At 44.4% G+C, this 26,523-nt stretch overlaps 1 protein-coding gene across 2 annotated transcripts in view; it reads left to right on the forward strand.

Annotated features, from left to right (window-relative positions):
• The window catches only part of Wdfy4 (WDFY family member 4), a 233,960-nt gene that overhangs the window by 101,415 nt on the left and 106,022 nt on the right, over positions 1–26,523 (forward strand). For both annotated transcript variants that reach the window (XM_028789147.1, XM_028789149.1), the window contains exons 32-39: positions 2,819–2,983; positions 5,871–6,074; positions 6,630–6,744; positions 8,269–8,426; positions 10,059–10,297; positions 12,470–12,591; positions 14,477–14,662; positions 16,262–16,398. In XM_028789147.1, the coding sequence (XP_028644980.1) occupies positions 2,819–2,983; positions 5,871–6,074; positions 6,630–6,744; positions 8,269–8,426; positions 10,059–10,297; positions 12,470–12,591; positions 14,477–14,662; positions 16,262–16,398 (1,326 nt within the window). The remainder of the gene's footprint in view (positions 1–2,818; positions 2,984–5,870; positions 6,075–6,629; positions 6,745–8,268; positions 8,427–10,058; positions 10,298–12,469; positions 12,592–14,476; positions 14,663–16,261; positions 16,399–26,523) is intronic.

A 26,523-nucleotide genomic window follows, 5' to 3' on the forward strand; every position in this document is an offset into this window, starting at 1 on the left:
ACAACACATACCCCACAGCCACACAACACACACCCCACAGCCACACAGCACACACCTCCATCCATTGCTCACCTTCGCACTCATCTCGTGTAGAGACACTCAGCCTGTTCTCCGAATCTCAGCAACATGGCAACACAGACACCAGTTCCATAGACGAGTTCTTTAGCATTAGATCAAAAATACATTGCTTTAGCCTTTACCAGTCTCTCTCCTGCATGCAGATGTGGCTATGATGAGAGGGCACAGAATGCTATTGGTTTTTGGGGTTTTTTGTTTGTTTTTTTTTTGCTTAAAAATATCATTTACTTTAAAAGCTGTATCTGTGTGTACATATGTGCAGGCATGTGCATGCTGTGGCACAAGCATGAAAGTCAGAAGATAACCTGGGTGTTGTTAATCCACTCCTTCTTCAGTGTTTGAGGATCTTTCTAGCTGTTTATAGCTGCATCTTCCAGGCAGGCTCACCCATAGCTCCTGACCAAACTTTGTGTCTATCTGCCATCTTGCTTCTTCTAGCAGAGTCATCTCCCTAACACATGTTTTAACCTTTTAAAGAATAACTATTTTTGCTTTGTCTTGGCCATATTGTTAAGTGATCATGTGTTTGTGTCTTTCAATCAGTTTCATGTGATAAAATTCCACCAACAGGATTCTTTGCATTCTCGTTAAGATCTTCAGCCCTTGTGTTCTTACTTTCAGTGCACTTACATGTTCTATTAGTAAATTTCCATTTATGATTTTATATGAACATTTATAAAGGCTAATGAACTGAGACTTTTTTCCACTGTGCTATTGTAAAGTTTGGTATTGTGCTAGTTTTAAAATAAAATACAGGTCCTCCTTTATATTAAAAAGGATGTTAAATTTACAAATTTTTATATTATTTAAATGCAAGTTTCCCAGGCCTGAGTTTTCTCCATGATTCTTGACCTCAGAAAGTGGAGAAGAACTCTGAAATCCTACAGTGCCCTTTTGGGGTACACCCCCAATGTCTCAAGACTTCCTAAGTTGTCCCAAGTTTGTACAATTGTCAACAACATTAACAGTGCAACTCTTTAACACATGGACCCCTGAGGGACCCGACAGCTCCAGCAGATGTCTTCTAACTCGGGTTCTGGGATACAGTTCCCACCTTCTCACTTTCAGCTTTGAGATTTGAGCTTTCTTTCTACCATAGTTTTACTATTCTTTTTAAAAGAACCTGAAGGTCTGTGGACTTATTTTAAGAATGCTATCTTGGATATATTGATGAGTATCCTGACTTATTTATGTCACTTTCTAAGATTGTAATACTTGGCATCTTTCAATTTTGTGATTTCCCAGAATTCCTATGACTACATTTTAAAAGATCTCTTGGTTTATACACTCAATGTCCATGTGGCTGAACATATATATGCATATATATGTGTATATCTATGTATATGTAAATATATATATTTATTTATATTTTTCATGTTGAAAAATGCATTCATTCTACCAGCAAGCTAATATGCAATTAATTTGGGGGATATCTAAGATGAATATTTTCTGTTCGTAGTATGAGGAACCAGTTGTCTACCTAACCAATATGTTATCAAAAATAAAGCAAAATGTGACGTGTAAGCTCATTTAAAACTTAAAAGTAAGTTGTAAAATATGCAGAGGAAAATGAAAGTACAAGCCAAGTGTTTGCAATGCATTAGCAAGCACATTAAGTTCATGTGTGAAGGATATTAGTTTAACATCGTAATAATGGGGCCCCTCGATATCTGATCTAATGCAGTGAGCATTCCGGTTATGAAGGTGACATTTGCCAGTGTCAGTAGATAAGACTCTACATGTGGTAAACTTGTAAAGGATGAGAGACAAAGTCTGGAATTTAATCTTAAGAATAACTCTAATAGATATATATGAGTCACTTGGAATAGACTGGGTGTCGATTCTGTGTGTTGGTGTGGGTATACAGGGAAAGAGGCTAAGATCAAGGCCGGCAAAAATGAAGCTCCAGACATGTATTCAGAATAACAAGACATTAGACAGCAGCTGGATGTCTTGGCTGGGTCACATGTCGACCTCTGAATGGGGCAGCTGAGTATGTTACACAAGGGAACTGGGTGGAGAAAGCTTAGTTGTGTAGCGTGGACCAGAGGGGAAGAGAGCACAGCCTGGGAGGAAACTCAAGCTCAGATAGGGCCCTGAAGATCAGCTCAGCTCAGCTCAGCTCAGCTCAGCTCAGCTCAGCTCAGCTCAGCTCAGCTCAGCTCAGCTCAGCTCAGCACATTCCAGGCTCCTGGTTGGCAGGAGTATTCCTCTTCACGCCCTGCTCAGACCAGGGAGGCCTCAGTGTGGGTCAGGGTGGAATCTCTAGTGGAGAAGTTGGCTCTGGGCTGAGAAAGGCTGGGCTGAGTCCTGACAGGCACACTCTTCCCTGAGCCCAGTATGCCAAGTCCACTAGCACAGTGATGGTGTGAGGACACGGTACACTCTACCAGATCTCCTAGGCTCACTCTCATTGACTTTCACATACTGGGTGGTCTGTGCTGAGAGTGAACCTCTCTAGACCTCTGTGTTCCCTACTGCAGATCAGAGGTAAATATGGAACCCATTCCCTAAGGTTTAGGGTGAGGGAAGGATCATATGTGAAACACTTAAATGTTATGTGACCAGCTCCTGCTACTGCCCAACTGTCTTAGGCAACTGCCAGAAGCATGTCGCACTGAGTCTCTGGAAGACATTCCCCTATGTTCTAGCTTCTTGGTCTCTCTCAGTTATCCCCTGTCCCTCTGTCCTGCTGCTACATGCTGCCTCACATGCCAAGTCTCACAGAGTGTGTCCTCAGCCCCCTGCAGGTTCAGGAGACAGTGCCTTAGAGCAGATACTCCCCAGCAGTATTCTTCAGTTCCTCGGCCTGGTGCACCGCTCCTATCCCCAGGACCCAGCATGGAGGACCCCTGACTTCCTCCAGACCATGGCCATCATCACTTTCCCCCTGGAAACACAGAAGGTAGGACTTGCTTTGCTCTAAGGCCTCAGGGTGGGGAGCTGTGAACGGCATCATCCTTCACGGGTGAAGGGCTGCGTACCTCCCTGCCTCCCAAAGTTAAAATGCGCGTTAAGCAACTTGACTGAACATAGAATAAACAACATGGGTAATTTCTCTTTTCTTGGCTGAGGTGCAGCCCAAGGTCAATTTCAGCGCCAGAGTTCAGTTTCTGTTTGTTTTAGTCCTTAGAAATCTCAGTAATGTGATATGTGATCATAGTTCAAGTTCAAATATATATTTGGTGGAATACATACCATCCTGATATTGGGAATTCAGTATCCCATGCCAGGGACCTCTTGTCACCTGTGTCATGGACAGAGACTAGGTAGTACCACTGTCTTTCCTTCCATCTTTTCTTCTCAGGAATTTTTTCTGTCTTCAGGCTGCTGGAACTTGATCCAGCTCTTTTTCTGGGTCTGTGAGGGGCCCAGCTCAGAACTCTATGGACCAAGAAGAGAGAGGTCTCACTTAGGTCTGGAAGAGGAGGTCTTGAATCTTGATTGCTGGAAGGTTAGAAGAGGGGCATTGGAAAGAACTGTGAATTTGAGTTAGAGAAGCAATTTCAGGTGTAGGGTCAGAGGAGTCAGGAGCACTGGGGATCTGAGTGAAAGCAGGCGGTAACAACAGGGGTGGGGGTGGGGGACAGAGAATTAAACACAAGAAAAAGACAGGCAGAAGTCTGCACCCAGTCCCCGCCCTGGTGGATTAGGAAGCAGAGACCAAGATGTGATGTTTGTTTGCAAGTTGTAACATTAGCTAGAAGGGCATATTAGAATCAGGGCTTTTAACCTCTGACTTCCAGAGTTGAGCGTGGGGCGGCGCTCATCACCACGTGCTAAAAAAGTTAGTGAAGTGAGTGAAGGGCCCTGAACCCGCCCCTCCCAGAGGGGTGTACATGGAGAAAATGCTCATCTTCTGATGAGCCCCTGGGGTACAGGCCTGAACCTGGCGCTTTGTGAAGCCCCAGATGAAGGCAGTATCAGAAAGAGAGAAGAGCCTCAGAAAGAAAAGTCCCTCTGTGTCCCTGGGCTCAGGCCCATCTTGCCAAAGGGTGGCAAGACTGAGAAATGTCACCTTTCCAAGATTTAAAGTGGCAGTCCTCCAAACCTGTCTCCCTCCCATTACGATCAGCTTAGGATAAGCAGCTGACTAGGTCTGGAGAGTCTGGCCAGTGCTCTGTACCATGAACACTGTGTTTGGGAGTGCTTCCAGCCTCAGATGGAAATACTTTCAGACATTAAACATGTTTTTGTCTGTCCCCAACTTGTGCAGATATTTTCCGTGATTATTCCATAAACATTACATTTTAATAGCATTGGCATTGTACTAAGCACTGCCACTCATGTGGAGATGATGAAATATCAGGGTGGGGGGATTTGGGCAGAATCTATACAAATGCACTACCATTTTGTATAACAGAGCTGGGCATCTGCGGAGTTGGGTATCTTCAGGGCTTCCTAGAATCAGTATCCCATGGACTCTAAGGGACAAGCATATTTAGTTTAAATAAGGAGATTAAGTATAAAGACTAGAAGATGCATAAAAAATGAGGAAATGGTCACACAATGGTTTGACAAATCCGTATATACTCAAGTAACTCGTTAGAAAAGAGCAAAAAAGCCAGAAAGACCCAAAGGAGAGACCCAGATACAAGCTTGGCCGGGTGAGCTGGGCTGAGCAGGGAGGACAGTCTTCCAGGCTGCTCTTACTGTCCCCATTGGGTCTTAGACAGGGAACTAGGCTCCTAAAATCTGTGGCCTGGCACTGTGACCCTGGTGCTAACTCAGCCTGTGTCTGAGCCAGATTTGGCATCTGCTGAATTGGAAGATTTTAGCCAAGTGCACTCTGTCCCAAGGGGCTTCCTCCACAGCCACCTGTCACTTCCATTGGAGGGAGACAGGGGAGAAAGTCTCTCCTCCACAGATCATCTCTCCTGCCAACAAACATCTCAGGAAGCCAAGCAGGCCCCATCTTAGGGCTTCTGCTTCAGTTCTGAAGTAGCCTTCATGCTTCCTAGCCTCAACCAAGTCATCCCTGCCAGGTCTTTGTTGCACAAACAATGAGACAGAACCTCCTCTTGCAGGCAGCTGGTGACCAAAAAGCCTTCCATTTGCTGTGAATTTATATGGCAGCTTTCCAGTCAAGGCCGCACAGAGCTAATTAATGCAGTCACCACCTCCCTAGGTACCATTAAATTCATTTTATGACTTAATTAAGAATGGCTGCATTAATTTTATGAATGAGCAAAGGGAGGTGCCAACAGATGAAGGCACATGAAAAGTTCACAGGGCGGGAGTCAAGAATCCCTGGCCATGTGTCCTTGGATCTATCGTTTGGCCTCTTGGCATCTCCATGTTGTCCTGAACTATCTAGGAGAATGAGCCCTGCCTGCTTGCTTGTTTGCTTGCTTTATTTATTTATTTATTTATTTATTTATTTATTTATTGCAAATCCTCAGTGAGAGCCTAAGTGTTAGTCGGCTTTGGAGATATGGGAGAGATCCTCCAGCTCTACCTCTCTATCCTTCTCATCCAAGGATGCTTTCTGTCAGCATTAGCAGGGCTGAGACAGGTGGAACACTGGGGACTTAGAGCTGAGTCCCAGAACCAGACGTTGCCATGCCCAATATTCTAGACCTCCCTGCTGGTCTCTGACTCTGTGGCTCTCAAAGTGGATCTCAGACAGATGTGGCCACCTTACAAATTTGACCCCGGGGCCAATCTCATGCCTCTGCAGAACAGGTTTACATGCAGGAGTTAGATGACTTTGATGAGGATTTTGCCCACAGTGGCTTGTGGGCAAAGGCTTCCAAGCAGAGCCAACTACATTGTTCTGTCACTTCTCCCAGGAAGCCACGTCTGAGTCCTCTAGAAACACCAGCAGTCCCGGGGACTCTGCGGAAGCCAGCCATGCTGCTGTGGGGTTCCAAGCTTCTTTCAAGCCACACCCAGCTCGGAGGCAGCTGAAGGAGTTCATGCAAGTCCTCCTCAGGGAGCTGCTTATTGGAGTGTCCAGCCCCAAGCAGTGGCTGCCCTTGGAGGTCCTCCTGGAGGTAGGTTAGAAGGGGCATGTTGGTGGACTGTGTGCAGTGGGAGGAGACTGGCCCTCAAGGGCAGGGCATGCTCAGACCTAAGACACCAGCTTGGGGTGGGGCCTGTGAACCTCAGGCCAAGGAGGACCAATAGATGAATAGATGAGAGGTCCTTAGAAGCAGAGCCTGAGGCAAGAGTTTTGTGGAAGTCATTTGTAAGTAAGTATTCAGGAGAAGGAGAAGAGAAGCAGAATTCTGGGGCAGAAGCTTGTTCTTGAATGGATTCAGCTCTGGTCCCCAAGGGCAGTGGCATGCCATGCTCTTGAGTCAACTTTACATTGAGATACCTGCCAGGTGACCATTGGCTATGGACTCCTCTGACTCGCTTCTTCACCCAAAAAGAGAGCTTTACCTCCTGGGTGATGTGGTTGGATCATCAGAGGACAATATCTCAGAGAAAGGCAGTCATGGCCAGACAGCAGCCCATTCTCACTAGCCCATACCAAGGAGAATGTGGTCACTAAGGGGACACGACGACTCAATGGCTGGTGTCTCAGTCCTGGGCCATGTTTTCAGGCTTCCCCGGATGGTGCCACCAGCCAGCAGAAGCGAGACTTCCAGTCTGAGGTCTTACTTTCCACCATGGACATATTCCATGTCCCAAGAGGGGGTAGCATGTCGACTCTAAAAGGTGAGTGAGTGGCTTCTGTGCTCTTCTCTGTCCCTAGTGTTGGGTAGCTCGTTGGGACACCAAGATCCCCAGGTTGAGTAATCCTGGCATGTTCACTCTGCATCCATCTTCAGTGAGAGTTGGTTGACCTCCTTTGACACGGGTTGGGATAGGGGGACGGTTGCTATTTTCCATGAGACTTACCATAGTTGGGCCATTCTGAGGTAGAAATTCCTCCTGTCTTCTGGGTTCAGATCAATCTCCAGTGACTTCATGAGAAACCTGACTCATGCTTGGGGACTGTGAGATAATTGAGCCTAATACATTCTGAACCTTCTTACACATGCTAATGACAGACTCACTGCCCAGTGAGCATTTCTTGAACAAAAGGCCCTGGGTAAAGATGCAGCCATCCTGCAACACTTGAGATCTTAGTTTCAGGACAGCTGAGGCTTCATTTAAAAATCAAGGCCACATCTCACCAGCATTTTCTGAGCCACAGGAATCCCATGCGACACAGCTTGCCTCTAGGATTTTCCCCTGCCACACAGTGTGCAAACCTGGCTGGTGTCTTTCTCTTGATTTCTGGCATGGAGGAGAGTAGGGGGCTGTATAAGCAGAATGCTGACATGGCAACCCAATGTTCATCTCGTCTCTGTCTCTGGATGGCAGTGTGACTGGGTTGCTGACCTGGACTGTGCATGGGACAGTCTTAGCTAACTCAGGGCAGGTCTGGGAGTCATCTGAGATCTCCACACACTGAGGTGAACACGCTGCCTGCTGTGTAAATGAGTCTGGCTACCTGCTTTACATTATGGCTCTTTCCACAACTGCCCTAGTTTGCCTTCTACTCTGTTATAAAGGTCAATGGCCAAAAGCAGCTTGGGATGACAGGGTGTTTGGCTTATACATCCTGGTTCAGTCCATTACTAAGGGGAGTCAAGGCAGCAATGCACAAAGAGAATACAGAGGGAAGCTGCTTACTGGTTTGCTCCCCATGGATTGCTCAGTTTGCTTGCTTTCTTCTTACAACCCAAGACCATCTTCCCAGGGCTCCTGCCACCCTCAGTGGGTTGGGCATTCTCACATCAATCATTAATCAAGAAAATGCCCCATTGCCTTGCTTACAGGCCAATCTCATGGAGGAAAATCCACAACTTATGTTTTTTTGGCCCAAGATGACTCTAGCTTGTGTCAAGTTGTGTAAAAGCTAGCTCACCCATCAGTCCAGCACGAGAGCATGACCACGAGTCCCTTCTCACTGGCCTTGAGTATTCAACTATAATGTCTTCACATCAAAGAACCCCGAGAGGAAGTGTTCTCTTGGTTGTCTCCTCATCTCTTGATTTATATCACTAACCGCCTTATTTAAGATCAGTTTGTTTTGAATACATATATGTTCTCTGTGTACCTACTAGACACTCCATCTTCATAACACTGGGGTACACAGGTGACTAGGATCTGGGTACCACCAGGGATTTGTAGGCTGTGGGGCAGAGAAACCCATTCGACACTAATCTCGGTTTGCTTCCTTACCTTACACAGGCAGTAAGGAACCTCAGCCAAATACAGAAGCTGGTACTGTGCCTTCCCTTGCAAGCATTTCCTATTTCACCCAGAAGCTGACCGAGAAGCTGTATAGTGGGACGTTCTCAGCAGATCCCAGGCACATCCTCCTGTTCATCATAGAGCACATCATAGCGGTAAGAAACCGCATCACCAGGGTGGTAAGAAGTATCCTGTGGATGGACTAGGAGTCTTCTTAGTTCAGCTAGATCATCTTTCCTGGAGCTTAGATAGAATCCAAGGTAGATAGGAAAAAAGGAAGCTCTTTGAAATCCAAGCATGCTTGATAGTCACTGCATACCCTGAAGGTGGTCTCTCAGGCTCAGTACTTTCTCCTGCCTTCTGCAATCCAACCCACAGCCCTTACTGTGGTTTGAGAAGTGCAGACAGATTGGTGGTGAAATCATGAGTCTTAATTCTCAGCAGTCTATAAGCAAATGGAACTTCACAGCAGAGAAATGCAGTACTAGCTGATCTACTCCAAGGGAGCTCAGCTAACAAGCCATCTTGAAAGAATCAAAAACTGCCCATTATTGACCTGTGTCCTGCTGAAGGCAATTGGATTTACTGAGACACCTGTGCTAAGACTCTGCACTCTGGCCCTCTGCAACCTCCCTGAGTTTTTTATAAAACTGAATAAAGTCTATTGCTTCTAACTATTTTAGGGGACAAGAGTCAGAAAGGCACAGTTCAGGTGTCCCTGGTGGGCTTGACCTCAGCTTCTCCTCCCTAGAGTAAGGTCATATGATAGTCTACTTTATGATATCATGCCACTTAAATGAACTACACACACACACACACACACACACACACACACACATACATACTGGGACTATTGCTAATTGTTTTTGTAATTATTAACATTATTGTAATTAACAATGTACCTGTTTTAAAACACACATGAACAGCATATGTTCATATGCTGAATGTCAGCCACCTCACCAGTGTTTCAGAAACCAGTGATTACTAAACCCATGTTCCAAAATATGGCTATGGTCAGCTCTTAGCTTTTGTCTTTATGAGTTTCTTTTTGAATTCTGCAAATTGCCTTTATTGATCTGCTCTTCAGAAGAGGCTCAAGAGTGTAGAAACCTAGTTGACAGGTCAGATTGTGTCACTTAAAAAAAACACATTCAATCACAACCCCATGCATTCTTTTCAAAGTCCTCCCAACTATCCTTTCTTCTTCCCTTCCCCTTCCTCCTGAACATCTCTCTCTTCCCAAGACCCCTCCCCCATTTTGTGTCCTTTTTTGTAGCCCACTTCATTTCCTTTTACTTACTTGAGTGAGGTCATGTACCACTGAGGAGTGTGGGAATGTGGCTCCTGCTCTTTCAGCAGCTATTAATTGTCTAGAGTTCCTCTGAGAGAGATGGGGCCATTCCAGACCCCCCCCCAGTCTATGATAGAATGTCAGTGGGCCCATCCTTGTACAGGTCATGTGCTGGTGGCCACAGCTGCTTTAAGCTCCAGATGCACCACCCACATCATGACCAGAAGACATTCCACAGAATTCCTTCTCATCCTCCAACTCTTAGTCTTTCTTTCCCCTCTTCTGTGCTGTTCTCTGAGCCTTTGGAGGAGGTGTTAGGGCTGAGTCTCCTCATACTGACCAGTTGTGAGTCTCTCTGCATTAAGAGGTGCCCACTTTACAGAAGCATTTGTAACTGTGTAACTTTTTGATAGCATTGTTTCTGTGGTAAACTGGGTCCATGTGTAAAATTGCAAACTGTTCACGAGTACGTGTGTGTCTCATTTTGGTGGTACAGGTCATCGAGAACTCATCTTCCCAGAAGGACACTGTCATGAGTGCGTTATACAGCAGTTTGAATAAAGTCATCCTGTACTGCCTCTGTAAGCCCCAGCAGTCCCTATCCGAGTGCCTTGCCCTCCTCAGCATCCTGGACTTCCTACAGGAGCACTGGGACATCATCTTTGCCACTTACAATTCCAATGTCAGCTTCCTCCTGTGCCTCATGCATTGTCTTTTGCTGTTGAATGCTAGGAGGTAAGAACTGAAGCTTTCTTCGATGTGCTGGTGGTCAGGGAAGAAAAGCAAGATACAGAGGGAAGGATATTTAGGGGAAGTCAATATAAATGAGAGACGCTTTTTGTTCAGCTGGAGAGCTGAAGTTGTGTACTTGATAGACAAGCCATCCCCAAGTCTGTGTGACCAAGCAACTAGAGGCATCAAAAAATAATAATTTACCTCTTTTCCACAATTCTAAGATATTTAATTGATTTCATTTTTTGAGGCAGAAGATGCAAACATTAAGTGTATACATTGATTTCTTTTTATATAGCCAGATTTCAGAAACATTAATATTTGATAAATGCAATCTCAGTATGGAAAAATGTTCATAATTCAATAAACCATGCAAGCTAGAAGTAGTCTTCTTTGCAGAAAACTACACACAATATGTGTGAAATTCAGAACCATATCAACAAGCACAATTACCAAAGAAACACTGACAAACTGCTGTTGAATAGCCCCCTTTCTGGAAGCCCCATTTGAATCTATGGTTCTTGACTGTATTGTGTTCAACTCATCTCCCTGCAAATGGTAGAAGAGATTTACTCTTTCATCTGAAATGCTTGGGAACAAATATCTTTCATAGTTTAGATTTCTTTAAATTTTGTGAATACTTGCATATCTATTTATTTATATCTATATCTTTTATATAATTCATTTTACATTTAATGTATATATTTATATGTGTATATATATTCCTTTTTACATATATGTGTATACACACACATATGTAATGAAATATATTGAGGATGGTACCCAGAAGTAAACATCATGTACATTTATTTGAAATATACCCTGCATCTGTGGCCTGACAATCATTTTGTACATCATGTTTAATACATTTTTGTTTGTATTGGAAACCACAAAAGGTTGAGTGTAGAATTTTCCACTTGCAGTGTCATCTTGTTTTAAAAGTCTTCAGATACTGGGGCCTTTTGAACTTCAGTTTGAGTCTGGGGATGCTTGACTGTACTGAGCCTGTGGGTGTGGCTTCTTATCAAGAGAGCCGTGTTGAGTGAAGGGAGAACAAGACAGCAGGATGTTATACATCCCTCTGTTAAGACAGGATCTCACTGTGTAGACTGAGCTGACTCACACAGGGCCCTATGATTATTCAAATCCACCATCGTGCCTGATTCCACCTTACAGCGGTATAAATTATAAGTTAAATCATTTGAATAAAAAAAGCTACATTCTTTAGCTATTCTTATTGAATACCAGTTATCACTAGGGTTGACTCAGCTTAACAGCAGCCTATCATTCCAGCCCTTAGGAGGGTGAAGCAGCAGCTCCGGGAAAGCCTTCATCCCAGAGAGGCACTAGTTATTCCATTTGTTAATTTGAAAAGCATCCGTGTTCAGCATATGGTTAAGTCTGGAGGCTTTCCCTTGTCTCTTCATGTGGGAGCCCAGCTGAGGTAACCAGAACACCTTTTCACATATTGGGAACAGCAGCTTCTTCAAGCCCCACTGTAAAACATTTTATTCTTTACATTTCAACAATGTTCTTTCTTGAACATGGGCAGACTTGTATTTCTATGTTTGCTGTTTTAGATTTTATCTACATATTATAAGTATTTTTTTCTTTTCCCAGGAGGCTGAGCCCTCTAGGGACTGTCACAGTATAAGGCTGCAGGGGAATCCAGTGTATGACCCATGTGTTCCCATTAGAACTGTGGGGCCCTGAAAAAAAATCAAAATATGAAGCATGTGTTTAATAATTCCTAGTGTTGTCAAGATGGTAGTACAGAGCCCTTAAATGTATAGGACTCTGTGCAGTCACATGTCCTGGAAACTAGCTCTGGCTATGGGATGACATCAGGGTCCAACAGAGTCAAGTATCAGTGCTTTGAAAGGTCCAGTTCTGATGACTGGGAAGAGACACCAAGAGATGCACCATTGGCTCTGCTGGAGGCACAAGAACAATTTCACAGCTAGGACAATCTACAATGATAAGACATTTTTTTCTGCTGTGTGGAAATCCATTGTTCAATATCAGCTATGGACATCATTAAGGTGTACTTTCTTTAACTTGGCATACTTTTCCATGTTGATATATACTGAGTTTTAGGAGTGGCCTCTTACAAAAGAACCATGACATGGTCCTAAGGAAACTTGAGTTTACCGTGAAATTTTTCTTGTTCACTAGTTATCCAGAAGGATTTGGATTGGAGCCCAAGCCCAGAATTACACCTTATCATCAAGTCTTCCTTTCTCCAAATGAAGAAGTGAAAGATAAGAAGGAGGAGGGCCTCCCAAGTCTGGGCGATGGTACGTTCTGCTGGTCGTTCTGTATGGGAGTGAGTTGACCAGCAGCAGTTGTAGTGTAGGCTCCAGACAGAATGACAAGGGATGAATGAGAGGAGAGAAGTATGAATGGAGGATGAAGGCACCGATGAGAGGATGGAGAGGTGGACAGGAGGATGAAGGTATAGAAGGTCAGACAGAGGGACGGGTGAAAAGAAGACAAAGAAACATATGTTACTTCAGTCCCTTGGCTTCTCACTCCTATGTTGAAACTGACATGCCAGTTCAAACCAGTACCTCGATACCTCTCAGCTTTGTTTCCCACAATTTTCAGTTTATAACACACACACACACACCCACACACACACACACATGCACACGCGCACACTCGCACCAAAGCACACATGCACACTCATCCATGTGTTTAAGAACTGCATCTCTTCTGTCTTGATTGAGAAGGCCCAAGCCTCTGCTTCTGGATTTGAAGTCTGTACCACTTGCCTCTGTCACCTTGTAATACAAACCATCAGGGTGAGCAGCACATCTGGGCTGTGGTCAGAGAGGCTCCTAAGCCTTTCCTGTTTCAGAAGCTTGTGACTTTAAACTTTATACAAACACAGTGCCAGTTACAGCGTGCCTGGCTACACTCCAGAATTTGGTAGAGGTGGGATTAGCAAAACAGACCCCAGCCTAGGGAGTAGCTCAGTCAGCAAAATGCTTACAGAGTAAGCACGAGGATATGAATTCTGATCCCTTCTGCTCATGTAAAAAGCAGACCGTGGTAGCAAATACCAGTAATCCCAGCACTGGGGAGGTGGACACAGGAGGATCTCAGAGACTTACTGACCAAACAGCCTAGCCAAGCCAGTAAGCTGCTGCTTCAGATTCAGCCGGAGTGAGGAAGAGAGAGATAAAGACATCCAACACTGATCTCTGGCTACTATGCATCCATGCGTCTGGATAAACCTGCACACACACAGTTCAAGGGACTAGAGACTTCAGTGTACCAAACAGAGCTGGCTTGTAGATGTGTCTAGGTTTCACATAACCCAGGACACTGAGAAGGACAGAGTCTGAGAAGCAGATCCAATGTTAGGAAAATGAAATGGTTCACCTGGGCACAACCTTGCACTTGGGCACCATTCTCCACAGAGACCAACATGTTTAAGAAGGTTCCTTAGGGGATGCTTGGAGTAACTCTTCAGCTATTGTCTTAGTTAGTGCCTCCATTGCTGTGAGGAGACACTATGACCAAGGCAACTCTTATAAGGGCAAACATTTACTTGGGGCTGGCTCATAGTTTCAGAGGTTCAGTCTGTTATCATTATAGCTGGAAGCATGGCAGCATGCAGGCAGACATGGTGCTGGAGAAGGAGGTGAGAGTTCTACATCTTGATCCAAAGGCAGCAGCAGATTCTCCTCTGCAGGTAGCTAGGAAGGGGGTTCTCTTCCATAATAGGTGATTCTTGAGCATAGGACCTCAAGGCCTACACCCACAGTAATGCACTTCCTCCAACAAGGCCACACCCACTTCAACAAGGCCACACCTCCTTACTATTCTCATGGTCCAAACATTCAAACCACCATAGTTACTGAGGAGTCATGCAAAGGATGCCACAGGTATCAGACAGAATTGGGGATTGGGAAGAGACTCCTCTATCCCTTGATCTCATTTGTTAGATTTGGGCATGAGAGGCAGACAGGACTTGTAAGAGGTAGTTAGACATGGGAAGAAGGAAAAAACCAACTTACACGGATGTTGGTAGCTTTGGCTCTACATACTGACTTCTGAGGGGAGCTTGCAAAGCTGAGGTAATCATCAAGATAACAAGACGTATTCTGTTTTGTGGCCTTCTTGATCCTGTTTGGGGGAGGCCACCCTCACTGTGCTGTGTACTCTCTTTCTTAGTCCAGCACAGCATCCAGAAGTCAGTGCGGGTGCTCTGGCAGCAGCTGGTGGCACAGAGGCGACAGACCCTGGAGGATGCCTTCAAGATCGATCTCTCCGTGAAGGCTGGGGAAAGCGAAGTGAAGATTGAAGAGGTTACCCCACTCTGGGAGGAGACGATGCTCAGAGCCTGGCAGCATTACTTAGGTCTCTGTCCCCTCAAGTCAAGGGAAAAAAACTGCTAGGTCTCATAGAGTCATTATCTTCCAGGGTTCCACTCAGGGCCAGAGCCTTTTCTACCCAGGATTCTACCCAAAGCCAGGACCTTTTCTGTTTCATACATTTGGTGGGTGTGGTTTACATCACTGAAACATTTCTTATCTGTCCTCACAAAGAATGAATGCTATATTTACCTGTGGGGGTGGGGGGAGGAAGGCTGGAAGTACTAACCAAGCAGACAGCTTGCAAAAATCCCTTAGAGGGACTGGCCACTTGTTCAGGGTTCTGGCTAAGGCTTGTGAGATTGGAGCACTAGGTCTGGCCCCGCTGATCACTGCTCAGCTTTGAAACTTTACTCCAAACTGCACAGCAGCCTTGAGCTTCAGGCTACGTACTTTCACGTCATGAAGTGGATGATTATCCTTAAAATGTTAGCATAAAAAAATATTCTGCCTTCATAGTTATCAATTCAGCAATGAGATTTTGCTTTTGCTTGGTGGTGAAGTTTTAAGGTTCAAAATTCATATGCTTCTTTAAAGTCTTTCAACATCACAAAAATTTACAGCATCTCAAGAGGTAGGTGTTTGCTTATCTATTGACTTCCTGTGTAACATCCAGAGCCCTTATATAACTGGCTTTCCAAATTGCACTGGAAGATAACCATGCATGTGTCTTTCTTAGTCTATTTGTGCTGCTTACATAAAAAGCATAAGCTAGATAGTTTATGAATAACAGAAATTCAATTTCTTAGAGTTCCAGAAGTTAAGAAACCCAAGATCTGGGTATATGAGATTGGTTGTCTAGTCAGGGATCTGTCTGCTTCCAAGTCAGACCTTGTTGTAATATCCTCTAAGGTATGCTTGAATGTTTCTGTTACCTAATATAAGGAATGGAAGGACAGAGAAAGCCTGAGCCCATTTCCTTCAGCCCCTTTATAAGACATAAATCCATCCATGAGGATGAAGCCTCGTGACTTTACTACTTCCTACATCACAATGGGGATATTAGAACAGGAATTTTGGAGGGATCACACTCAAGCTGTAACAACAGGTATACATATAGTTTGGAGCCACAATATCAGATTGTGTGCTGGAGAGAAGTGTAATAAAACAAGACACATATGCCCATGGAGATGCAAAGGTAGACAAAGCTGAGACTGACTCTGAAGTGCTCTTCTGCTAGCAGTCACATACTGAACACTTTAAATGTTCCAGGGCCTTTAAGCACATTTTTTAGCCTGCCCTCATGACACCCAGTGGGTCTGAATTTGTACATCTCCATTCCATCCTATGAGAACACCAAGGTTTAGTAACTCTGGGATGTCACCACATGTTCTCATGTCTTGCTAGACACCAATGAGCCTTGGAGCCAGGAGTTTGGAGCAAGTCTAGGGGCCCCAGAGGCTACACACATTTCTTAGTGGAAGGAACATCTGAAGACGGTAATGTGAGCCTGTAGCTTATGCTGCTTCTCTTTGGCAGAAGGGATGCAACATCCGGGCCCTAGAGGACCCTTTGCCAGCCAAGCCAGCTGTGGAACTGGTATACACGCTCTTCTTTCAGCTTCAGCTCTGATTTCCTCCCACAGCATCTGAGAAGAAGTCACTGGCCAGTCGCTCAAGTGTCTCACAGCACAGCAAAGTGACTTCGTGGAGTGGGAGCCTATCCTCAGCCATGAGACTGGTGCCAGGGCGGCAGACAAAGGATCCTGAGTGCAGAGCAGAGGTGAGTCTAGAACCCTCAGCCTGGGAGATGTCTCAAGGATCTCAAATCCCAGTTGTGGTGTCTCCTCTCTGTTGTTTGCTACTTGTAATCACGTTCCACAGTCTCTGAGTGTCTGAGGATGTGCATGTGGCTTCCAAGTTGGGACTACATATAGAAAAGCCAGATCTAAAGCTGGCTTTAACTGGAATTGGATCTGGGTTACTCTTCAGTACCAAGAGCAGGTATTCTTGGAACACTTACATTTTAAAAAACAAGTTCGTTTCAAAACAAAGAGAACATGTTTCAAATTTTAAAATCAGCTAGACTTCCCTACACTGGTCACCCTGTTGGAATGAGTACAGAACCAGCCACAGACAAGGATACCAAAGTATGGGCATCGAAGGTTCGGGAAGGAGGGAGCAGAGGGCTCTCCATTTCACACTGCATTGAGACCCAGCAGCCCTCAGACCCCACATCCATCACTCATCTCCACGAGCTGCCTTTGTTGTTACCAGAAGGCACGGTTCTCAGGTACATATGTACACTGTGATGTCATAAGATAAGAGCATCAACTATTTGCCCTGGGGTCTGTTTAATTATTTTTAAAAATTAATTTTGATTATTACAGCTGATTACACCTCAGTGAGCAACGTAATTGATATTTTCTAATGTATCCCAAGGAACATTTTGTATAACACGCTTTTTGTTGTTGAAGGTTAAAGACTCCGTTATTGGTTTTTCCCTAAATATGCCCACATCATTAGTCCCTCCAGTGAGGAGGTCGCCATCTGGAAAAAGCAGCATGGAGACATTATTCAGGCACGAGTGCATGAAATTGGTGTTTTCGCATCTTCTGTCTCTCTTCTGGAAAGAAGAGGCTTGTAATTAAAGGAGTTGGTACTGAAGGAAGCATTATTCATCCTGTGTTATTCCTTATCATGTCAGTGCTGACAGCTCTATAGCACTGATAAATTGTTCCTAGGAGTGAGGCATATGAGGTAGGATTCGTCATGGCTTGCACCTCTCTTCCTCTGCAGGAGAGTATGGACTCGTCCTGACATGGAAGCTGAGCTTTGAGTCAAGGCCAATTTCATAGATGTCACTTACTTTGATAGATGTGATTTCCTCCCCTTTTGCCCCGCCCCTACCCCAACCCCATCGCAGTCCTTTCTGGGATCAAATTGTGATGTCATCTCTGACATGGTGAAGGCCTTCAGAGTAGGATAGAGGCTGGGGTCTTGGCCTCTCCTCAGACCTCCGAAAGCCAGTGCAGGGTGTTCTGGAAGCCACTTAACCACTGTCTGCTTGGAGAATCTTGGGTGATACTCTGGCCAGCCAATTTTCTCCTTAGCGGAGATATTGCTTTTCTGCCCACTCAACTACAGTTGCTCTTGTTTCAGATCAAGCTGGGAAGCTGCCTTCCCACCTTGCATTAAAATGATTTGTTTTGGTTTGTGGTTTCCAAGGGTTCAATCCATGGTGACTTGGTCCGTGTGCTTAGACAGAACACCATGGAAGGCAAGACTGTGTGGTAGGGAAGACCTGTTCAGATAGGCCTCACCTCCTAAGGTTTCTAAAACTTCCAAAGTAACATCACTGCCACTAGCTGATGATCAAGTGCTTGACACAATGACACAATGAGCCCATGGGGTACAATTTGTATTCAAACCACAGCCGTAATCAAACACTGCCTTATTTGGGCAGGAACACTGTCATGACATATAGTGTTCATTGATATCATGGGAAGTCAGGTGAGGATCAGGTAGACAGAAACGCTCGTATTGTCTCCTCAGTTCTTCTACAGATCTAAAGTTATTCCAAAATGCAGAGCACATTATTATCTGCTGACTCATATGGAAAGAAAAGCATTGGCAAACAGAAGAGGGGCCTGGAAGCTGAGAGGCCCTGAGGAGTGGAACAAGAGAGATTACTTTAAGTTAGAGGCAAGAAAGGGAGAGGCTTGGAAGGTAGTGTAGGGAAAAAACACCAGGCAGGAAAAGCTCAAGGGTACTGGCGAGGGCAAGACAGGAACCAGTGCCAGATAAGAAGCAAATGACGTGATGGATGTGCCCATGAGTGTGAAGTTGAATGGGGGGAGTATGTGGTGGGGTTTTGTTCATTTAATGGTTAAGAGTGACGGTCCTGAGGCAAAAGGGTGTCCAGAGAGTGTTCCATCATTTAAGTGGAGAAGGCTATAGCATTCTAATCCTAATCCTACAGTGGTAGGAGCATCCAACATCAAAGAACTCAGGAATCCTAATTCTGCTACCCAAGGCTGGGATGGATGAAGACAGGAGACTGCCAAGGCCAGAGGAAATGACTGAGAAGAGAGAAGGCCTGGGATGTGGGGGAGTAAGAGCAGTGTAGAGAAACGGTTGGCAATGAGGAAGATGGGAATCAGAGGACGGGGGGGGGGTCCTGAAAGAAGGGAGAGTTCATCTGAAAGCATCCATCCACTAATCCACGTCTTATTGTATAGAGTGTGAGCTGGACTTCTCCCTACTTGTCTCTGGAAAACAACACAAATGCTGTTCACCTGTGCACAGCTTCCTGTGTAAGCACCCACTAGCCCTATCTGAGGAAAGAGACTTTGTACTAGTCTTCCATCAAAGGCTGAGGCTGTTTGTACAGGGGCACTCGACAAAGTGCTGTGCCTGTGTCTAAGTTTCCACTGAGACACGGTTGCTCATCCTCCTAGTTGCTGTTTTCCATACCTCAGCAGGACTACAGACGAGCTGGGCAAAGTTTTCATTGGAGATGCTGAAACACCAAAGATAAGCTTTTGTGGGGTTTGCCAAAACCAGAAGAACATTTAATTTTGTTCCAATTGCTTCCAGGGTTCTCTAAAGATTGTCCTTGACCATATATGCCAATTGTATTAGCATCTGCATAATACCATGAGTAGCCATACTTGGGGACCTTGGATAATCTGCCACTCAGAGCCCATCTCCTATTAGCTCCATTCCCGACCATATACCATAGACACAGCCTCCCATGGAGCAGCCGTACTCATGGCCAAGGCCCACACCAGCAAATCAGTGGCAGCTCCATTGAGGGGACACTCTTGCTAATGTCCTTGTCAAAGGAAGTGACACTTGGGACCATCTACTCTAAACACTACTCCTCACCTCTTCGTGGAAAATTTCAAACATATACAGATGCAAAGGAAGCAATAGTAATGAATCTATGGTATCAATCCATTCCTTCAAGAATTTCTTCCTCCTCCCTTTCTCTTCCCTGCCACCCCCACCTTCACTTACATTTTTCAATGTTTGTGTATACTTGTCTTCTCCTTAAAGAAGTCATAAAACTAAAAGGTAATTGTGAATGAGAGAGTGAGTGTACAGAACTGGGGGACTGTGAGAGAGTGGCTGGTGGGTGGTTTGCTGTCATGTCTATGGTAGCTCTCTCGTGATGAGGGACTGAGGATGCTCTTGCTGAGGCTGAGCCTGGAGGAGGAATGCAGTCTGCTGGTGACACCTCCATCTTTTAGTTTAATGCCTCTGCCCCTCCTCATTCTGGAGTGAATGTACTCGCAGGCAAGCCACAGACCTCACTCCCTAGAATATAAAACTTCTGATCACAAGAGGCCAAGTGTTAGACTAGATTTTTCAAAATTAGCTAGAATGAGCTTTGAGACAAAGTCGAGATGTGTGATCATGGAGGGAGTAGGAGCTGGGGAAGAAAAGGGCAATTATCAAAGCAAGCTGGAGCTCTCAGATGCTCTGTCGTCAAGAGTTGGAGTTAGAGAGGTTGAAGAGCTTAATGAAACACTTGGAGAATTTGAAGCCCACAGGGTAGTCCCACTGAATAATTATACATAAGTATACAGCAAATACAGTCTAAGGTTTGTGGGCAAGAAAGGACTTCTACACAAACATGACTTTAAAATATTATTTGGAGCAGGTAGTCTAAAGTTGTGAGACAATTAAAATGTATAAGGACTTCTAAAATGGAGGTACAGAGGGTCCAGAAAGGGGGCTGGTCTTGTTGACATGTTCTCACTGGCATGAAGAAGAGAAGATATTCACACTGTGTCCACACGATGGGAGATGTGTGGGGTACTGGGAGCCAGAGAATGTCTGCTGAAATCCAGAACATACAGACTTTCGGAGGAATTACTGGAAAACTTGGTGGTGGGGAAAAATCATGAGAACAAGCAATTAAATAGGTCTATCTGTTAAAGAACAAAGCCTCCCACAAAGAAATGCTTGAAAACAAAGTGTTTTGAAATTTTAGTGGTGTGAGCACCATTACTAAGACCTGGGAAATGGGATCTTGGTTTTCGTAATTGTGGTAGGTAGAGTGGTCAAGGATTTTGCTCTCATATCAGATGGCAGGACCTCCTGGCATGGAGATGGTACATATAAGACCTAGTCACCTTATGAATAACACAAGAACATTTCATTTATGGGGATTTGAACTAAAGGGACCCAGAAATGGTCAGAGGTGGCCAGGCTGCTTTCTTGAAGAAAGAAATGGGAGGCTTTTATTGATTTGAGAGTAAGACTAAATTTGGTAATTATTCATTGATCATTATTCAGGGCACAGTTTCAAAAGGTTTTGTGTTTTTGTTGTTTTGTGTGTGTGTGTGTGTGTGTATAACGTGTAGATCTAGCATGCTGACCTTAGGGGTTATAGGCTTCTGGCATCTGTGCAGTGGCTTAACCTCGGAATTTGGAGTCCCGCCTATTAGTACTGTGACTGCCTTCTGAGGACACCTTGGCCTTATGGTTTATAAAACATTACAGGACTAGAGGGTTTTCAGTGCTTGAGTCCGGGGCTACAGGAGCTGCTGAGTCCTTGAGTCCCTTCTGTTGCCAGAGTAGTCATGTTCCATGAATGTCCTGATCTGGACCTTGTGATAAGACTGAGCTAAGAAAGAACAAGAGTGAAGAAGTGCATCCCAGAGCCGGTGGCTAACAGACTCAGCTCACTCTAAGTTGAAATGGGTGACTCATTTCTGAGATGCACCGCATGCTGCAGCTTATGGCTGCTGCAGCCCAGACACTATTAACAGGCCACTTTTCCTGAGGAAATGGAGTGCATGCTAGCTCCTCAAAGCATAGAGTTTTAAAGCCAGAGCTAGCTATGCAGTTGCCACTGGCCAATATCAAGGAGCTTGCATGTATGGGTGCTGTGCTTTTAAAGACTGTCAGCTCAGGTCTGTTCACCCCAGCGTCACCACCAATGTGCACAAGCTGTGGTGCTGTGACATTAAGAGGACAATGATGCCACTAGGCAATGGGGATTTGCTCTTCCATTATAGTTTTACAGACCAATGTCATACCCGAAAGTTACACATGTGTAACTGTAGCTTATCACAGTAACCATTTGTCAACAACAGCAGCAGCCCCACCATGGTGCCAGCACCCAGAATCCTGGGGACGATCAACAGCAGACTGAAGGAAGGCAGTGACTCCCCTCCCCACCACCCCCGTTACACGCAAATTTTATTTGTCACCGTTTATCATGAGCCAGTTACAAGAATCTGAAAAACAGACGTAAATGAACAAAAGCAAACACTGATACCTTTAATGATGTTTCTTCACTGAGTACATCATTTGTGAGGCATCTTTATCTTCATAATAGAAGGATAATTAACATCACTAATTATCTAATTAAGTTCATTAAGCATCCACCAACAGTGCACCGTGAAGTTGACATTATGTTCCACTGTCAACAAATGCTTTTGATTTCTTAGGAAGTAATTAAAATGTAAATTAGCATGCAATTATATGCACAGGGGAAGTTTTGAATCAGATATTCATTTCAAAACTGCTTAGAGCAACATCGTTTTTATTTTTTTCTTCTTCTTCAATAAAAAGAATCATTTTGCTATTAGCAGTGAGCATTAAGGTTGCTTTTGCACGGTTCTGTGTTTGAATTACAGAAAGGACTGTACTCCATGACACTCGACTGTGTGTTGAGAGATTTGTTGCTGTGCACTGTGGTCTTCTTTTCCTGTTTGGTCACTTTATTTAAAGTATTTTCTTATGGTTGTACTCTTCGTGTTAAAAAGAATTACAACTGATTCTTTCTTGAAAAGATGTCTGTAATTCATATTTTAAATTCTCTAACTAAGCTTGCTTTTAAAAGACATTTCAGAGCTAACATATTTTTTTTAAAGATACATTTATTTTATGTGCCTGAGTGTAGATACCTATGTAAGCACGACATAGATGTGCAGGACACCATGGAAACCAGAAGAAGGTGTCAGATCCCTGGAAGCTGTAGTTACAGGTGGTTGTTAGATGTCTATTGTGTGCTGGACCCAAAGCCAAGTCCTTTGTGCAAGCAGAAAATACTCTTAATGTCTGAGCCATCTTTTTTTTTAAATCTATGTTTATGCACTCTTTCTATCAATTATGTTTGGGAATTTAACTAGTGTTTTAAGGAAAGCAAGATAGATCTACTCTACTTACTCAGAAAAGAGAGACTGTACCCATCAAACATGTGGTCCAGTAGTCCTTGGTTCCACGGTTGCATTCTGCTTTCTTTATGTAGCCTGTGGTTTCTAGTGCAATAGTAGAACTGTAAATAGCCCATGGTAGGACTAATAAAATCAGGAGACTTCTTGGATTAAGACCTTTCTGAAACATTATGGTGTCCCCCAGATACCTGCTGGAGGAAAAGCTCCCCAAGAAAGAAGCCTCTTTACCCAAAGCTCTAGAGCTTTCATTAGTGGGATGATCAAGATTAGATCCTGAATATCTATCTCCTAATATAGTACAAGGTTCAGGGTACACTATGTTCTCTCTGTCATCTTTGGCATGAATTTCTGTGTCATTTGAGGATTCAGTTGGAGCCATCTGATTCATCAATGTAGTCTCTTGTCCTGATAGCAAACTACTTCAATCTCTTCTTGGAGGATGAGGACTCTAGAGATGGATATGCTGGATTTAGGCCTTTCAGTTTTAAATAGATTTCAGATGAAAGCAGAGAACATAGGCATCTGAGGCTGTCTTGTTCCCATAAAATGGTCAAGATCATGGCTTGGTTGTGAATAGAACTCACTGAACCACTGACTGCACATCGCTGTGGGTATAGACAGATACCTGATGGTTGAAACAGAGTGGTTGGTTTTCTAGTGAAACAGAGTGGTGTTATTAAATGTATTGAATGACAGTGGTCCTGTGGTGACTGTCCAGAGTAAGCAAAGCATCACTGTCCAGGATTCTGACCTGCATCCAGATTAAAGGCTCACAGAGACAACATGGTAGCCTATCTCCAATGCACATCTCAACTTCACTCTGAACTCTGCAGGAAGCTGTGAGCTATGCTGCGCTTACCATACACTTAATGAAGGGTGGCTTACTCTCATATATCCATTCAAAGTGGACTTCCCTTAGCTCATTCATTAAACAGACACTGATGAACCAGCAAGATAATGCCAATCTGATAATGCCAATCTGATGTGCAGCAAGTGTCTACCTGACCTACCCTATATGATTTTCTACAGCATGATTTTTCCTCTTGATTTATTCTGAAAACTTCTCTTAGTATAGCCTGTCTCACTCATAACTTGAGGTTGCAAAATTCATGCACAAGTCAGTACTGATGGAGCTTGCCTAAGTGTGGTTGCCTGCAGACCTTTTCATGCTCACCCTTGTCTGGTTTGTACCTTTAACTCAGACAAGTGTTACAGTGCTCCAGGAACTCTGCAGGCAGTCACCTCTTTGACTGTCCTTTCAACCATTCAGTCTTTCACAAATGGTTTGTTTGGGGTAATGGAGCATGAGTTCAAAGCCATTCAAGAGAGCAGGCGCCGAGGTAGTGCAGGTCCTGTGAGTCAGTGGCTCCTTCTCTACCTGGGGTCACCACTGCATGTTGAAGGATGTGTCATTTCTCAATCATTATTGTACTAAGATTTTGTAAATTAAATCACTTGAAAGCATTTAGTCTGTTTAAAGGAAGCCTGCCTCAAATCCTTTTGAAAACTGAACATGGGCCTTGAAAGGAAAGTCATCCTCAGGGATTGTTCTGAGGTTCCGATGGCTGCACATGAACTTCCTTGTAACATTATAACCTGAAAACTGGATTTATGTTCTGGGCTAAGTGACCTCATCCCAGGAAATACTTTCAATTATTATTATGAATTTTAGAATGAGGTGACATACATTTTTGTTGATTCCTCTAAATTCAAATTTTAAAGACTTAAATGTATTCATCAGAGCCAAAAAAAAAAAAAAAGCTTTATTGTTCCCAAAGACAGAAGTGTCCCCAACTATATAAATGATAGAACGGCAGATGGTCGTGGAGTGGAGAATCAGGCTGGGGCCCTCCTGAGGCGTTGCTGCCATTCACAACCCGCTAGGCGCCCCGCTAGCAGCCCGGCCGCTGGGGCGCCTGTCGCGTGAGTTACAGCCGCGTTCTCGTCCTGGGACCCATCTATTATGAGAAACCATTTTGGTTAATTAAAAAAGTCTTTCAAAGTCTCAGAACGGGAAGTTCAGAAAATTTCTTCTCTTTGCTGTTATTGATGGGGGTTGGTACAAACTTAGCTCGTTGGCTTGACAAAGAAGAGAGGAGAGGTTGAACATGGGAAGAGTATAAGAAAGCCATTGAGTGTGGTCTTGAATGGACTGAGCACGAGACTCGGGGGTCCTTGGCTACTAGTCTGTCAGCTAGTCCTATCCTAGCAGAGAGAATTAAGGCAGCTGCTGGGAGCTTTGAGTAAAAGGAACAATGTAAGTGAACAAACTCGGATTGGATCAATTTGGATTCATAGACTTTAGCATCAGGGACCCAGTCTACAGACTGGTGACAGTGGAGAAAAACAGAAAGGCTCCTTCTCTCTGAGGAGATCCAGACAAAAAGCCAAAGGAATGAATGATTAAGAAGCCCTGGGTAGAATCAAACAACCAGAGGAGAAATGTCTGCTCTGTCAGAGAGTTTTAGAAGGCCTCACAGGAAAGTGACAATGGGATGAAGGGAAAGAGTGGCAAGGTCTTAGGTGAGAATGATCTTGAGGCTATAGACAGGCCCTTCTTCCTGAGTGTAGATATCAGATGAAGGTGTGGACCAGAAGGAGGGGGAGAGGAGCCAGTTGCTAAGCATCATCCCAAGTTCTCCAGGGTCAGAGAGGGACATAATTCTCTGTGAGTTCTTCTACTTCTGTGTCTCTATCTCCATCCATTTCTGGCTGTCATAGTTCTTCTCCATTAGTCACTCCCCCCCAGCATTTCACATACAGACTTTTGGTTCAGGCTGGGGTTTGGGATGCTAAAAACAAAAGGCATCGCCCCCCGACCATAACATCGCCCCCTTTTAGGTAGGTAAAATACTTGTGGCATGAGAGGAGGTTTTTGTAAGGAAACCAGGGCCTAAGCAGGGTTGGGAAGAATTCAACTTGAGACTTGAAAAAAGAAAGGAAATAAAGACAGATTGGTGGGAAGAAAGTGGCCCCTTCTGATGCAAAGCGACAGTTATGACCATGGCCATCTGCCTATGGGCCAGTTGCCAGTTTGGAATGACTTAAGTACCATATCTAGTTTTATGTATTTTATTTATATTTCGACTCACCCTACAAATTATTTATGATACATTTAGATGAAGATGTATTCAATAAAGAAATGAGATTAGAAAACATAATAGAAGCAAGTGGTTTCTGAGGAGTTAGGATCATAAACACAAGGTCTATGAAGACGTAAGTCAAAGCTTCAATCAAAGCCCAACTTCCTGAGAACCATCGTGTGCTGGGAGGTTGGAAAATTCAAATACTAATACCTCATCCAGTGACTGATGCTACCCAGATGCAGGATCTAAGCTTGAGACTAAGGGAACAGGAAGAACACAGCAGATGGCCCCTGCCTAGCAGCTTAGCCATGCCTCAGTTTGCCTTTACTCCGCTACTGTGGCTTTTTAAATCTCATACCCATTGGTTGTCCTGTCACTTTCTAAAAACCACCATCAGGTCCCATGATGTCTGGAACAGACTCCAAATCAGAACCACTGGGCAAGTCCTCCTGTGCAGCTGTGCAATTGTGTTTTGCTCCTGCTAGTCCCACCCCTTGTTGTAAGAATGCACTTTCTTCCCTTGGGCATGTATGGTCCTCTCGACTTGGAGCCTCCTCCCTCCATCAGCCAGTCCCCTTTCCTATGCTTAAAGAACACAGCCACTTCTGACAGCCCACCAAACCTTGA

Source organism: Grammomys surdaster, unplaced genomic scaffold (genome assembly GCF_004785775.1).
Source record: "Grammomys surdaster isolate TR1022 unplaced genomic scaffold, NIH_TR_1.0 125789, whole genome shotgun sequence".
In the NCBI taxonomy this organism is placed as follows: domain Eukaryota; kingdom Metazoa; phylum Chordata; class Mammalia; order Rodentia; family Muridae; genus Grammomys; species Grammomys surdaster.